This window comes from Macaca nemestrina, chromosome 18 (assembly GCF_043159975.1).
Source record: "Macaca nemestrina isolate mMacNem1 chromosome 18, mMacNem.hap1, whole genome shotgun sequence".
Taxonomy (NCBI): domain Eukaryota; kingdom Metazoa; phylum Chordata; class Mammalia; order Primates; family Cercopithecidae; genus Macaca; species Macaca nemestrina.
This window is the reverse complement of record NC_092142.1, coordinates 65,997,536-66,012,540: the sequence shown is the minus strand read 5'-3', so window position 1 is coordinate 66,012,540 and position 15,005 is coordinate 65,997,536. Positions and strand designations below refer to the sequence as shown.

At 51.1% G+C, this 15,005-nt stretch overlaps 1 protein-coding gene across 2 annotated transcripts; it reads right to left on the bottom strand.

Moving 5' to 3' along the window:
• Positions 1-2,446: 2,446 nt before the first annotated feature.
• LOC105491451 (cocaine esterase) lies at positions 2,447-14,976 on the bottom strand. Of its 2 annotated transcripts, none has more exons than XM_011757934.3 (12): positions 14,782-14,936; positions 9,680-9,884; positions 8,577-8,718; positions 7,295-7,428; positions 6,955-7,213; positions 6,428-6,526; positions 6,004-6,144; positions 5,802-5,882; positions 5,386-5,530; positions 4,833-4,970; positions 4,256-4,328; positions 2,447-3,793 (listed from the first exon to the last, which is right to left on the bottom strand). In XM_011757934.3, exons 1-12 carry the CDS (start codon positions 14,855-14,857, stop codon positions 3,607-3,609), a joined length of 1,680 nt encoding a protein of 559 aa, XP_011756236.2. In that variant the 5' UTR covers positions 14,858-14,936; the 3' UTR covers positions 2,447-3,606. The 2 variants fall into 2 exon arrangements, with proteins under 2 accessions (XP_011756236.2, XP_070940815.1); XM_071084714.1 differs by having other exon boundaries at positions 2,448-3,793; positions 14,517-14,976.
• Between the last annotated feature and the right edge of the window lie 29 nt (positions 14,977-15,005).

The following is a 15,005-nucleotide window of genomic DNA, read 5'->3' as shown; positions in this document are numbered from 1 at the left end:
CAGCCAAGGTGACAGAATGAGATCTTGTCTAAAAAAAAAAAAAAAAAAAAAAAAAAAAAAAAGGGCGGGGGGAAGGTAAATTTAATTGTAAATTGTTTAACTATAAAGCTGTTAAAAAGTAACTATTAAGTCTAAAGAGTAATCCTGGGAACCGACTTTGGGAAAGTATATTGTACATCTGCAGAACTGAAAAACGTACAGAGACATGCATGCAGCTGGTGCTCAATAAACACTTTCAGAATGTAGTGGGAACATTATGCACCAAACAGTGTTCATTGAAAGGAAAGTCTCCTCCCTCTCTCAAGTCAGCCCAGGCTTAATATTATCCTTGTCTACCACCTGGTGGCCAAAATGGGCAATGTGGCTGTTCTGGTCTTTCACTCCTAACTTCAAAAGGCTCTGTAGTTGGGCTTAAGAGCCGTGGGTGGAAAGAAGGGAGACTTTCCCCCTGGGAAACCGGTGCCCTGAGAGGCAAGTTGGTCAGAGGTAGGGGCATAAGGGGATCGTTAGGGTCTATGGGACAGGAATACAGCCTCTTAATGACAGAGAGAATATACTTTGGTGAAACCAAGAGGCTGCTTGAACACAGTTGGCCACCTTTGCACACTGAGGTAAAATATGAGGTTTTTGCAGAGCGGGGCAGGAGAAAGGTTTAGGGACAACAATGAGGTAAGTAGGAAAATAATCATGTGGACACACATGGTGAGTTCGGGGATGCTCAGGGGGTTGAAAGGTTGGCAGGGGAACTCTGAAAGGTGAGAGGACATCTCCCTGGATAGAGAGGCCCCTGGGAGCCAGGGGACAGGAATCTCTTGGCAAGTGTGCTAATATCCTGCGAGTATGGGCCTTACAGTGTCTGTAAACCACTGAGAAGAAGAGAAAACTTCAGGAGACGGGCCACTGAGGAAGCAGCTTGGCTTTCCTGGCCACTGTGCAGGCAGCCCAGGCTCAGGGGCCTATGGACAAGCCCAGTCTTGCTTCTTACAAAAGCGGGGTGAGTCACTTCTGCAGGACATCTATAGTTGGGTGGGTGGCTTGTTTTAATTTTTTTTTTTTTTTTTTTTTTTGAGACGGAGTCTCGTTCTGCCGCCCAGGCTGGAGTGCAGTGGCCGGATCTCAGCTCACTGCAAGCTCCGCCTCCCGGGTTCACGCCATTCTCCTGCCTCAGCCTCCTGAGTAGCTGGGACTACAGGCGCCCGCCACTGCGCCCGGCTAGTTTTTTGTATTTTTTAGTAGAGACGGGGTTTCACCGTGTTAGCCAGGATGGTCTCGATCTCCTGACCTCGTGATCCGCCCATCTTGGCCTCCCAAAGTGCTGGGATTACAGGCTTGAGCCACCGCGCCCGGCCTAATTTTTTTTTTTTTGAGGTGGTGTCTTGCGCTGTTGCCCAGGCTAGAGTATAGTGCTGTGATCTCAGTGCACTGCAACCTCCGTCTCCCAGGATCAAGCCATTCTCCTGTCTCAGCCTCCTGAGTAGCTGGGATTATAGTCGCCTGCCACCATGCCTATCTAATTTTTGTATTTTTAGTGGAAATGGGGTTTCACCATGTTGGCCAGGCTGGTCTTGAACTCCTGACCTCAGGTCATCCCCCACCTTGGCTTCCCAAAAGTGCTGGGATTACAGATGTGAGCCACGACAGCCAGCCCGAGGTTGCCATCTATTAACCAGAGAACAAGTTCTTGACAGACACTAAATCTGCTGGCACCTTGATCTTCGATGTCCAAACCTCCAGAACTGTAAGCAATACATTTCTTTTGTTATAAGGCACCCAGTTTATAATAGTAACCTGTAGTATTTTGTTTAAGTTTTATATCAGTAGAGGAAACTATTTTTTTGAGACAGGGTCTTGCTGTGTTGCCCAGGCTGGAGTGTAGTGGTACAATCACTACTCACTGTGGCCTGACCTCAGTGATTTGCCAGCCTCAGCCTCCTGAGTAACTGAGACTACAGCTGTGTGCCACCACATCCAAATAATTTTTGTATTTGTTTGTAGAGATGGCAATTCTCCATGCTGCCTAGGTTAGTCTCAAACTCCTGGGCTCAAGCTCAGGAGGCCCACCTCAGCCTCCGTTAGTGCTGGGATTACAAGTATGAGCCACCACACCCGGCCTAACTGGTAATATTTATTTATTTATTTACTTATTTTTGAGGCAGGGTCTCTCTCTACCACCCAGACTGGACCGCAGTGCTGCAATCTCGGCTCACTGTAACCTCTGCCTCCTGGGGTCAAGTGATTTTTGTGTTTCAGCCTCCTGAGTAGCTGACATTCTAAGTGTGCACCACAAAGCCTGGCTAATTTTTGTATTTTTAGTAGAGATAGGGTTTCACCATGTTAGCCAGGCTGGTCTCAAACTCCTGGCCTCAAGTGATCTGCCCACCTCGGCCTCCCAAAGTGCTGGGATTATAGGTGTGGGCCACCGCACCCAGCCTAACTGGTAGTATTTTTGCTATAGCAACTGAATGGACTAAGACACTAGGATTCCGGTATCCAGGTTTCCGTTTGGCCACTCACAGATATAGGATCACTTGGGGCTTGTGGAGAGGCAGATAGAGGCTTTTTTGGAATTTATTTTTATTTTTTCAGACCTCTCACGGATGAACAGACATAGGCTTCTCACGCTCAGGTGTGGGCAACATTCTTCAAACACCTCCCTCAAAGTGGGAAAGGCCTGGGGGCTCAGAGGAGAGAAGAGAGAAGGCAGGGAGAAGGTGGAGGTGAGGGAGGGAGGATGGGGCCCAGCGCTCAGTGGGGTGTTGGGGTGGGTGGGTTTCCACTGGGGTTTGCCCATCCACAGCTCAGTGGTGGGATCTATCGAGTGTGTCTAAAAAGAGAGGACCCGTGCCAGGTTTGGTAACTAACATCATGCTGTAGCTTCTTTTGTCTCTTTTTCTTTGGAAACGGAGTCTCGCTCTTGTTGGCCAGGGTGGAGTGCAGTGGCACAATCTCAGCTCACTGCAACCTCTGCCTCCTGGGTTCAAGTCATTCTCCTGCCTGCCTCAGCCTCCTGAGTAGCTGGGATTACAGGTGTGCACCACTGCGCCCATCCAATTTTTGTATTTTTCGTAGAGATGCGGTTTTACCATGTTGGCCAGGCTGGTCTCAAACTCCTGTCCTCAGGTGATCTGTCCACCTTGACCTCCCAAAAGTGCTGGGATTATGGGCATGAGCCACAGTGCCTGGACTGTTATTCTCTTATTTTTATTTTTCTCATGTTTTTTTTCTCCTTATATTTTGTTTTCTTTGTTTGTTAGAAATCTTTTTTACTTGTCACTGACTTGAAGCTCAAAATTTTCCTATTTAGTTTCTAATCACTCCCTCTCTCTCTCTCTTTTTTGAGAAGGGGTCTCACTGTATTGCCCTGGGTGGTCTCAAACTTCTGGCCTCAAGCCATCCTCCCATCTCGGCCTCCCCAATAGCTGGGATTACAGGTATGAGTCATCATGCCTGAGTAAGTTCTTAATAAATGCTTTCTGAATGCATGGACAGAAGAATGAATGAATGGCTAAGTAAATGAAGGAATCAACTTCTTTCTCCTCAGTGGGTGTATGTGGGCACAGCAGGCTGACGCTCGCCTGTAAGCGAGCCCACACCCTGTAAAGGGAGCTACAGCTCTGTGTGTCTCTCTTCAGGCTCCTCGAGCTCCTGGATCTTCTGGGGCAGCACCGTCGTCCAGAACTGGAACCTGTGGGCCTTCAGAGCCCGGCCCACTGCAGGCTGTAGGTTCAGCTGCAGGTATTGCTCCTCCTGGTCGAACAGCGGCCAGTGTGGCAGACCCTCGCCGTTGGGGTTCCTGTAGACATGCCGTCCCAGCAGGGCGATACAAAGGTCATTCTGAGCCCCTGGAGCCCAGACCTGAGCACCCTGACTCTGGTCAGGCAAGGCAGCCAAGCAGGCCAGGTGGGCTTGGGGTAGGAGCGGGGAGGCTTCCAGAAACAGGAAACAAATTCCCTCCAGCTAGTGTCAGCTCCAGTGGGGGCGGGGCGGCCGGCTCTGATGTGTCCCTCTCTCTGAGAGGGAGACCCTGACGGTGGCACAGCACTGGTGCCCACCCTCCAGGTAGAGTGGGGAGATGGAGCGTGTCCACTGCCCCACGGCACCCCCACCCTGTCCAAGGGGTCCCGCGGCTGGGGAAGGGGCTATCATGTGATTAAGGATGTGGGTGTGCTCATGAGGTCACCCCAGACTAGGAGATTGCTGGATGGGCACAAGCCCCCCAACCCGGGGAGGTTGAGGCAGGGGTGTGCCGTCTCACCCGTTTCGAGCAAAGTTGGCCCAGTACTTCATGGTCTTCCTGCTTAGCCGCTCCTCCTCCTCAGTGAATTTAACTGCAGAGAGGAAGGGGACATGTGTCTTGGTCAGGATGGCCCACCTCAGCATTCCAGGTGGAGCTTGTCCATGACCCCCCAGCCCTTAGTCCCCAGTCCCATTTCTCTGCTTTTTCTCCCACTGCCCTCAGAAGCCAGTCCTCCCCTTTTCCAAACTTTCCCCTTAGCCCAGGCTCTGGCTGACTCCATCCTTCCTGGCCCTGAAGGCCCCTTCTCCCTTCTGTCACTGGCAGTCATTGAAGAAACAAACATGTCCCTGAAACATCTTCGCTGCACCAGGCAGATACCCAAGTGTGGGGAGGGATGGAGGGAGCACAGGCCACAGTCTGAAGAGTCATGAATTCTAATCCTGACACAGCCTTTGGAGCTGTAACATCTTGGACGCCTGATCTCATCCTGTCTCTGAGCCTCAGTTTCCTTATCTGGGCAGTGAGGACAATTAATCACCCCTCAGGGACCCAGCCAGGGACCCAGCCCACCTCCCGGGAAAGGAATAAGACTCACTGTAGTTGCCCCAGAAGAAATTTCCGAAAACAAAAGGAATCTCATCACCATGGTCTGCCTTCACGTGCGGCGGCTTGATATTCTTGACCCAGCTAGGCTGATGCTGGAACTCATAGAAGTACACAGGGGCCCGGGAACCTGTGAGGTGGACAGCCCGTGACACAGTGGCCCCTCCCCTGAAGACTTCTTGCCTCACCCATGGGGATAAGATACCCAGGTCCAAAGCTGGCTGGAATCTGGACAGTGGGGTGTGGAGCCCCAGGCTGGGGCAGGAGCAGAGGAAGAGACGGGATAAATCATGGCCTCAGACTTCTTAGCTGTTATCATCTTGGGCAAGTCACTGAAAGTCCCTAACTTCAATTTCCTCATCTGTGAAACGGGGAAATGTCTGTCTCTTGGGCTAACCATGAGGATTTACTGCAGTGATGAACCTCAAGTGTCCCAGGGGCCCAAAAAACATGGATGGGGACCCGGACAGCAGCAGGTCGCACCTAGGACCCACAGCCCTGAGCTGTACCCCTGCCAGTCAGGCCTTAGGTCCAAATATACTCACGCTGAAAATGTGCTACTTGGAGTGCAGGGATCACAAACATGGAGTCTGCCATCATCTCCTGGAACTGGGCTTGGAGGTTCTGGGGCTCCCCATTGTCCCCAACGTACTCTTCCATCAGCAGGTCACCAAATGTAGGCGGCAACATCTACCCCAGGTGGATCAGGAAGAGGCAGGTTAGGCTGGATGTCAGGGGCAGGGAGGAGGTGGCCTCAGGCTTGGGGAGATGGACCGTGAAATGAACAGGAAGGGGGAGCAAAGGCGAGGCTCTGAAGTGACCCCACCCCCAAGCACACACACACTCGGGCCTTTGCTCATGGGGGTCACTACATAGGCAGGGTATCTGGGGGTTGAATTTCCTCTGCCTCAGGACAGGAGAGGAGCCCCTCTCCATTGGCGAGGGACCCCAGGAGCCTTACCGTCATCGTTAACATTTTCTGCAGAACAGCCTGGAAGGCCTCTCTGTCCATTTCCTTCTGGGTGTCATAGATACCCATGACCTGGGTGGCCAGGAGAGAGTCTGTAGTTGGGGATGGGATGAGGCTGGAACTACGAAGCCCTGAACACTCCCCACTACCAGATGGGCTCCCCAGGCACTTGAGGGCTTGGGTTGGGCCTCACTTTGGGGATGATCCAACCGAATTCATCATTGTTAACACCAATGATGCTGGGGACAGGTTGAAAGTCAGCAGAGGCCAGCAGCTCCTGGGGATGCCTGGGCAGGAAGATCCCATCCACCACTCCAGGGATCGTCTTGAAAGGCTGAGGGGAAATGCAAGGTCAGGGAACAAGGTCAGGTCCCAGACACCTTCCAATTCCCTCTGAGTACCTTCCACTCCTTCCCGATTCATCCCCGGATGCTCATATCCACCCCAGGAGATCAATGTTTGGCTCAGCATGCACCGACATTCAGTCCCCACCCAGGGCTATGCCACCCAGGCATGCAAATGAGATAATGTGCCCAGGGGATATGAGGGCCATGCAGGCCTGCCAGCCCCATGCCTATTGCACCCCTTTCTCTACACCCACATCTGTTTAGACCGACCTTGTTAATTGCAAGAATCTCCTCTTTACTCTTGCCCTGCAGGCAGTTCACCAGGGCCTCAGAGTCAGCTTGGTCACAGGCTGACAGGTTGGCCACCACCTGCAAAGGGACCAGGCAGGGGCTGGCTCATCCTTCCAGGTAGAGGAGGGGAGTTTTCCAAGGCCCTGGCAGGGGGCAGGGGCACCCCAAATCTCACACGGTACTGCATATGAATTCCTGCAGTTCTGACACTGTTCCAACTCAGAAGTCCCAGAAAGAAGGACCATCCCATCTGCCTAGATGGTTCTCCTCATGATGGGGATCCCTAGGGTGACAACTTTGCACAGAGGCCACAGAACAAACTTGGCCTCTGCAATGGCAGAAGGATGTGCATTCTGACCCTGGAGCCCCCCAGCAATTCCAAGGTAGGCGGCAGCTCCTGGTGCCTGCTCCTGAATGGCTCTTGTCATCCCTGGTTAACAGACAGAGGCTCTGAGGGGTATGAGAGGAGGTAGCAGGCCTAGGCCTCTGCAGCTGAGGGCACTCACCGTGGAGATAACATCAGCTGAGCTGGCAATGAGGCCAGGCAGCAGGGCCACGCCACTCTCCATGATGGCCCCATGGAAGAGTCCTTGGGACATGGGGGACACAACAAGTGAAGACACACTCGTGCCACCCGCAGACTCGCCAAAAATGGTGACACGGTCAGGGTTGCCTCCAAAGTGGGCGATATTCTGCCGTACCCAGCGTAGTGCGGCCACTTGGTCCAGGTAGCCCCAGTTGCCGGTTGCATGCTTGTCTCCAGTGCTGAGAAGTAGCAGGGACAGGGATCACAGGGCTGTCCTGGCCTCGCTCAGCCCCCAAGGCCCAGCCCAGCCCTAGTCTCACCTGAAGAAGCCCAGGACACCCAGGCGGTACTGGATGGTGACCACCACCACGTCCTCAAAGGCGGCCAGCATGGAACCATCATACATGGAAGCCATGCCAATAACAAGCGCACCACCGTGGATCCACACCATCACCTGGGGAAATCAAGGCAGCTACCATGATGCTCCCACCCAGCCTGAACCCCACCAGGGCCACTACCTAGACCAACCAGTGCTTTGCCTCTGTCTACCTCCCCATTAGAACACCAGCACAAATTCATTACATGGGCCAATTGTTAAGCATCCAAGATCTATCAGGAAGACCAGCCCCTGTATCAAAGCCTGGTTTCATTTGTCCCAGAAAACTCACCGAAGTGGAAAGAAAAGGGGCGTCTCCCTGACAGCTCCACATGAACATTAATCAAAAATGTCCTTAGCCTGAACCACAGAGTGAGACCCCCTTTCAACAGAAAATGTTTTAAAAATTAGCCAGGCATGGTGGCATAGGCCTGCAGTCCCAGCTACTCGGTAGGTTGAGGTGGGAGGATCACCCTGGAATTCGAGGTTATAGAGACCTATGTTCATGCCACTGCATTCTAGCCTGTGCAACAGAGCATGATACCATCTCTAACAAAAAAAAGTTTTTGTGGCCAGACACGGTGGCCACGCCTGTAATCCCAGCACTTTGGGAGGCCGAGGCAGGCGGATCACAAGGTCAGTAGATCAAGACCTTCCTGGCTAACACGGTGAAACCCTGTCTCTACTAAAAAAATACAAAAAAAAATTAGCCTTGCTTGGTGACCAGCGCCTGTAGTCCCAGCTACTCAGGAGGCTGAGGCAGGAGAATGGCATGAACCCAGAGGCGGAGCTTGCAGTGAGCCGAGATTGCACCACTGCACTCCAGCCTGGGCAACAGAGTGAGACTCCGTCTCAAAAAAAAAAAAAAGTTTTTGTGTGTGCCCATTCTCATAGACCCAACAGATTATCCATGGCTGGGGTTCTTGGTCACCTCAAGGTGCAGCCCTTGGGCACTTAGGTGGATGTCCTGGGCATCAGTTGGCTGGGTGAGTCCTGGGTCCAGCCCAGAGCCACAGCCTTTGACCTCTGGGAGCAGCCAGAACTCTGTGACCTCATGCCCGGGGATCAGCTGCCCAGCCTGGGTAAGGAGCATTTCTCAGACCTGAGAGTGAGAAGCTTCTCAGCACAGTCCACTCTGCAGCAGGGCCTGTGCTAATATTGTCCTTTCTACCTACTTGCAGAAGAACTGTCCTCCAACCCCCAGTGAACTGTGGTCTGACACCTACCGGCAGGTTAGAGCCTTCATGGCTGTAGGCCGGTGTGTAGATGCTGAGGTACAGGCAGTCCTCGGACATGGGGACCAAAGGGATGGTCACATTGAACTGGCTATAAAATTCTGACTCCAGTGTAGTGAGGTCCTGCAGACACCTAGTAACCAGGGTAAATAATCAGTCCAGGGGCCAGGCTGTGGCCAAAACCAGACCCTGGGTTCAGCTGTGCTCCCAGCCACCCTCAGCCCCTCTCACAATACCCTGCCCACACATGATCCCTCCCAAAAATCCCTTCCCACCAAGTTACAGGCCACAGGCTCTGGGGAAGCTGGGGTGGAGCTTGGACTTCCAGGGAGGTCTTCAGGTCATTGAGGACCTTGGGTATCATTCCTCCCGACACCAGAAACCTTGACTCTCAGGGGTTTCTATGAGAACCATTGGCTGCATATGTTGACATTCACCACTATATCGCTGTACCCCCTTAGGCCTGGGATGGGGGAGTAGCCCACACATGTGTGCTACATGAGTGAATGGATGTTAATTTCTCATGAGAAGGGCAGTGGGATGTCCCTCATCCCAAGTTTAAATTCTCCAAAACTCATCATTCCCACATGGCCTCCAGTTGGAAAAATATACACGTCTCTTGGCCAATGGCTCCTGGCCCAGTCGGTGGACACAGTGACTGTGGAGAGTGCGGGTCCCCAGGAAGCTACCACTACTGTTCTCTTCAGCTATTTGCAACATCTGCCACTAGAGTTAGGGGCTCCTACAAGGTTCATAGAGCTACATCGAAACTTTCCCAGAGACACCTGCCACTGGTGGCAGAGAAAGCTTGGCATAACCAGAATCTGGGGAGATCTGTGTCTCTGCCCCTCCCTTCAGCACCTGGAGCCAATGCCTCCCAAATGCCAAGCCTTGAGCCAGGAGTCTGAGAAGTTATTCACCCTCCCGAGCCTCAGCATGCTCATTGGAAAAATGCACGTGGGAATCCACGAAACTCAGAAGGAAAACTGGCTGTGGGGGTTTAGGTGACATGACAATTGCAGCCTAGCTGAGCTCAGCGCACCCCCATCCCTGCCCCAGGGCATGGAGTTCCCTGGACCCCTGGGAGAGCTTACATGGCCGGATGGGTTGTTCCATCTCTCACACCATTCCAAGATTCAGGGGGCTCAGGGGGTGCAAATCGCAGCGGACCTAGAGGTGGCTTGGCAAAGGGAATTCCCAGGAAGGTATGGACCCCGGTATCGGCGCCTCTGACATGGACAAGACTCCCCAGCACCTGGCCCATGTGTGTGGTCCGGATGGGACTGGCAGAGTCCTGGCCTGTGGGCAGAGAGACAGACATCATGGTTGGGTTTGACCAATCAGCTGCCCTCCCATACTGTTGGTATTGCTGCCTCCTTGCCACCCTCAGCTCAGCTCAAGGGATCCTGATATAAACACAGGCTTTACGAACTTCCTGCCTGTAACAGTCCCTTCCCACTCTGCCTCCCTGGGTCTGTCTCCATCCCACCAGGCTGAGGCTCCTTGGGGCCTGGCACCATCATTCAGCCCTAAGACACTCAAACAAAGAGTCACATGCCCTTGTTGGGACTAGAGTGTCCTTTCAACTGTGTGCCAGGTCATGTGACAGTAGGATGATGGTGGGAATTGGGCAGGCATGTTTCCTGTCCTCAGGGATATCATGCCCAAGGTGGCAAGAAATGACATAAAGAAAGCATCCTCCAAACCATGAGTGATGTTGGTGAAAAGAGCTACAAGAGAGAAGTGTGACTGTGGCTGGAACATAAAAAGCACAGAGGCTGGCTTGGGGATTCTAGTGGGACTCTGTCTCTGCAAAAAAATGAAGAAAATAAATTAGCTGTGTGTGGTGGCACATGCCTGTAGTCCCAGCTACTTGGCAGGCTGAGGTGGGAGGATTTCTTAAGCTTGGGAGGTTGAGGCTACAGTGAGCCATGATCACATCACTACACTCCATCCTGGGTGACAGAGTGAGAACCTGTCTCAAAACAAAAACAAAAACAAACAAACAAATAAAAAACAGCCTATCTGCTGTGTGGATCACGGAGGGAGGAAGTGACTGAAAATCACCTAACAGAGAATGTCAGTCCTCTTTTAGATAAAGAATTTCTACAAACAAAGAATATGGCAGCCACGCAAAAACAAAGTAGTATAAGAATATGTTTAGAATAAGCAATACAAATCAGTCTGTCTCAAATAAAGAGAGCATTACCTCATTCATAGTAAGAGAAATGCACATTGAATTCTCACTGTGATGTCAACCACTCATTTTGTGGTATCACAAAAAGCAAGACAATCAGACGTTACATATTTTGTATCAGAAGTACACAGCACCACATGTGAAGTAGTCCTCCAAAAAACAAAACAAAATAAAACCTAAAACCCAAATCTTATGCCTCTAGAATATAAATACAAGTTTACACGGTAGACAAGGGACAGAAGAACAGTTACAAGACACCACTGGGATGCAATCAGCAAAACCTAAATGGTGGCATCGTCTCCAGAACAAATAAACTGGTTTCTTCAACATGCAACAAAATTTAGAAAGAACATAAAAGAGAGGCAGAGGGTAAATCTGAAGACTGAAAGAGATTCAAGAAACACATAAAAATGACATATGATAATAAGTGTTGGTAAGGATGTGGAAAACTTGGAACTTTCATACATTGCCGGTAGGAAGGTAAAATGGTGTAGCTGCTTTGGAAAACAGTCTGGCAGTTTTTCAGGGGATTAAACATGGAGTTGCCATGTGATCCAAAAATTCCACTCTTAAGTATAAAGCCAAGAGAATTGGCCAGGCATGGAGGCTCATGCCTATAATCCCAGCACTTTGGGAGGTCGAGGTGGGTGGATCACCTGAGGTCAGGAGTTCGAAACCAGCCTGGTCAACATGGAGAAATCCTGTCTCTATTAAAAATACAAAAATTAGTCAGGTGTTGTGGCATGTGCCTGTAATTCCAGCTACTTCGGAAGGTGAGGCATGAGGATCCCTTTAAGCTGGGAGGTGGAGTTTGCAGTGAGCCTGGGCAACAGAGTGAGACTCCATCTCAAAAAACAAGAAAGAAAGAAAGGAAAAAGGAAGAAAGAAAGAGAGAGACAGAGAGAAAGAAAGAAAGAAAGAAAGATAGATCATCTATCAATTTGCAAAATATGTACTTTATTTGAATCCTGATTTTTTAAATTATAAATATGAAGGAACGTTTGACTATATATTTGATTAAATTGAGAACATATTATGTTGTGGAAACACACACATACATACATATGGTTTTTTTCTTTTACTAGGACATAATGACAAATTTACAGATGATATGATGTCTGGGATTTGCTTCAAATAATGGTGCAAGGGAGAGGTGGCCTTCCAGTAAACACTGGTTATATTCAACCTGAGAAAGCTGATTTAAAACAGAAACAAAAACAAGATTTTTATCATTGCTGAAGCTGGACAATGGGTATGTTGGATTTGTTATACTACTCTTTCTACCTCAGACTTGGCTCATCCCTTTGTGCTGTGCAGCCCTCGAGTAGCCTTCACCCTCTCTGTGCCTCATGGAGGTTCACCTGCCCTTGTTATTCCCACCAGCTCCCACCTGCCTGGCACCTTCCCTTTTGGAATCTCAGGTTCTGCTTCTGTAGGATTTGAGAAATCTGAGCCCATTTCCATAATAAAAAGTCAAAACACAGGCCAGGCGCAGTGGCTGATGTCTGTAATCCCAGCACTTTTAGAGGCTGAGGCGGGTGGATCACTTGAGGTTAGGAGTTCAAGACCAACTTGGCCAACATGGTGAAACCCCATCTCTACCAAAAGATAAAAAAATTAGCTGGGCGTGGTGGCGCATGCCTGCAGACCCAGCTATTTGGGAGGCTGAGGCATGAGAATCGCTTGGACCTGGGAAGCAGAGGTTGCTGTAATTTGGGATGGCACCACTGCACTCCAGCCTGAGCGACAGAGTCAGACCCTGTCTCAAGAAAAAAAAAAAAAAAGTCAAAAAACAAAACAGCCTTAGGGAGCTAATGCCACCCTACACCTGTCAGTTCAACATGGATCAACATGTTTGATGCCACCCGGTGTGGGTGAGGCCAGGGTCAGTAGACATTTACAGGCACCAGACAGGACATTTTAACAATGTCTCCAAGTCAAAAGGCCCACTCCTCTCCCCAGTAACACGCTCCTGCACACAATTCCTTGCTGGAGGGGATGTCTATCCAGGTAATTCCCTGTGGCCACTGGCCACTGATGCCTGATGGTTGTTACAGCAAAGGACATCACCTGCTGAAATGTCCCTGGTTAGAGACCTGTTACATCAACTCATGTAATAAAGAGATTCATTACTTGCTTCATCCTTGAGAGAAGCCCTTCCATTAATCAGTATGAAGAAGCTCTACCATGTAGGGGTGTGTGGAGGCCACCCTATGTGTTAGAAAGTGGAAAAGCCTGGCCCCAAAAGTGGGTGAATTTATGACTGTTGAGATTAAAATCAAGGACAAGTGCACACATCTGTTCTTGTGTAAACTTCTGGGCACTGTGTGTGGTGCCATGGGGACTTTGATGGCCCCTGAGAAGAAGCCAAGACTGGTTGGGACCAAAGAGGACGGCACACATCACCTGTACCCTATGCCTTGTCAATAATTTTTCCTGAATGTGGTTCCAACCCAAAATTTCCTCTGTGTGCGTGTGTGTGTGTATATATATATATATATATATATATATTTTTTTTTTTTTTTTTTTTTCCCAGACGTGGTCTCCATGTGTTGCCCAGGCTGGAGTGTAGTGGTGCAATTACAGCTCACAGCAGCCTCCACCTCCTGGGCTTGAGATCCTCCCACCTCAGACTCCTAAGTAGCTGGGAGTACACGTGTGTGCCACTATGCCTCTTTTTTTTTTTTTTTTTGGTAGAGACAAGTCTTGTTGCCCAAGTTGGTCTCTAACTCCTAGCCTTAAGTGATCCTCCCATCTCTGCCTCTCAAAGTGCTAGGATAACAGGTGTGAGCCACTGTGCTTGGCCAAAAATATTTTAAAAGGTAGCCGTCTGTGAGGCCGGGCAAATCTTCCTGCTGGGCTCTTGGTGAATTCTAGAATGTGGTGAAGGGCAGGCATGGGAGGAAGCCCTGCGGGAGTGCACCATGGGGCAGGGGGAGTATGGACTCCACCTGGGTAGATTAAATTAGGAAAGGGTTGGGAGAGACAGTCATATCATAGACTTAGGAGAGTTTCAGGTAACAGGACCAAAGGCGGAAACAATCCTGGAGCTTCTGATAAGGGCCGGGAGAAGCCTGGCGGGCACACAGAGCCGTCACCTTTGCCCTGGAAACCAAGTTGTACCTTTGCCCAGGATGAGATAAATAGCGTGAGGGACACAACAGCTCTTTGGCTCTTTTCTCTTGAAAAAGATATTTGCTTTTTCACCCAGGCTGGAGTGCAGTAGTGTGATGAAGGCTCACTGCAGCCTCAACCTCCCCTGCTAGAGTGATCCTCCCACCTCAGCCTCCCAAGAAGTTGGGACTACAGGTCACAGGCCACCACAGCCCACCAATTTCCTTAAATATTTTGCATACACCGAGTCTCACTAATATTGCCCAGGCTGGCCTCCAACTCCTGGGCTCAAACGATTCTCCCCCTGGGCCTTCCAAAGTGCTGGGATTACAAGCGTGAGCCAATCACTCCCAGCCACTGCAGCCTTTTGGATCCCCTTTAGGATTTGGCCCCTGGGGGCTTCTGTTCCCCAAGGACCACTAATCTTGTCTGAGGCCCCTTTGCAGGGGTCAGGGCGCCCCCCTGGCCAAGGACACCACACACTCAGAGCCAGATGCTGCGAGAAACTGTTATTGTTATTATCGGCCGGCAGCACTGGCTACGGCCACAATCCTAAGAGGGAAATGGACTGAATCCCCGCACCCCCAATCCCTCACCTACTCCGACCCAGGGCTGCCGACCTGGCCTGGCATGTCCCGGCGCTCCTGGATCCCCTGTACTCTGCTGATTCTTCGCTGTGGTGTCCCGCAGCCAGACCCTTTCTCCGCTTCTAGGAGCCCACCTCGGGCGGCTGGGAGGCGTCGCGTGGGGCTCACGAGTTCCACGCTGTCATCTCCACCAGCTCCTACCTCCCAGGCACCTTCCCTCCCGCACTGTCAGGTTCTGCCTCCGCAGCATTTGGCAGCTCTGAGCCCGGTCCCTGTCGCCCCTCCGTGGGAGCCTCACCCTGGCCGCGGACTAGAAGCAGCAGGAGCCCACAGGCCACCGCACTCAGCCGCTCTCGAATTCCGTGCAGCCTCATGGTCAACTTGCTGGTCTCGGTTCGCTGTCCGCGGACAGGCTGCTGTTCACCCAGAGGCTGCCCGGGTCGTTCCAGCCGTGGATCAGTGCCTCGCCCAGCCTCGGAGTTTGGACTGGGCAGGGAGTGGGTGGGGTGCGCTGGCTTTGCG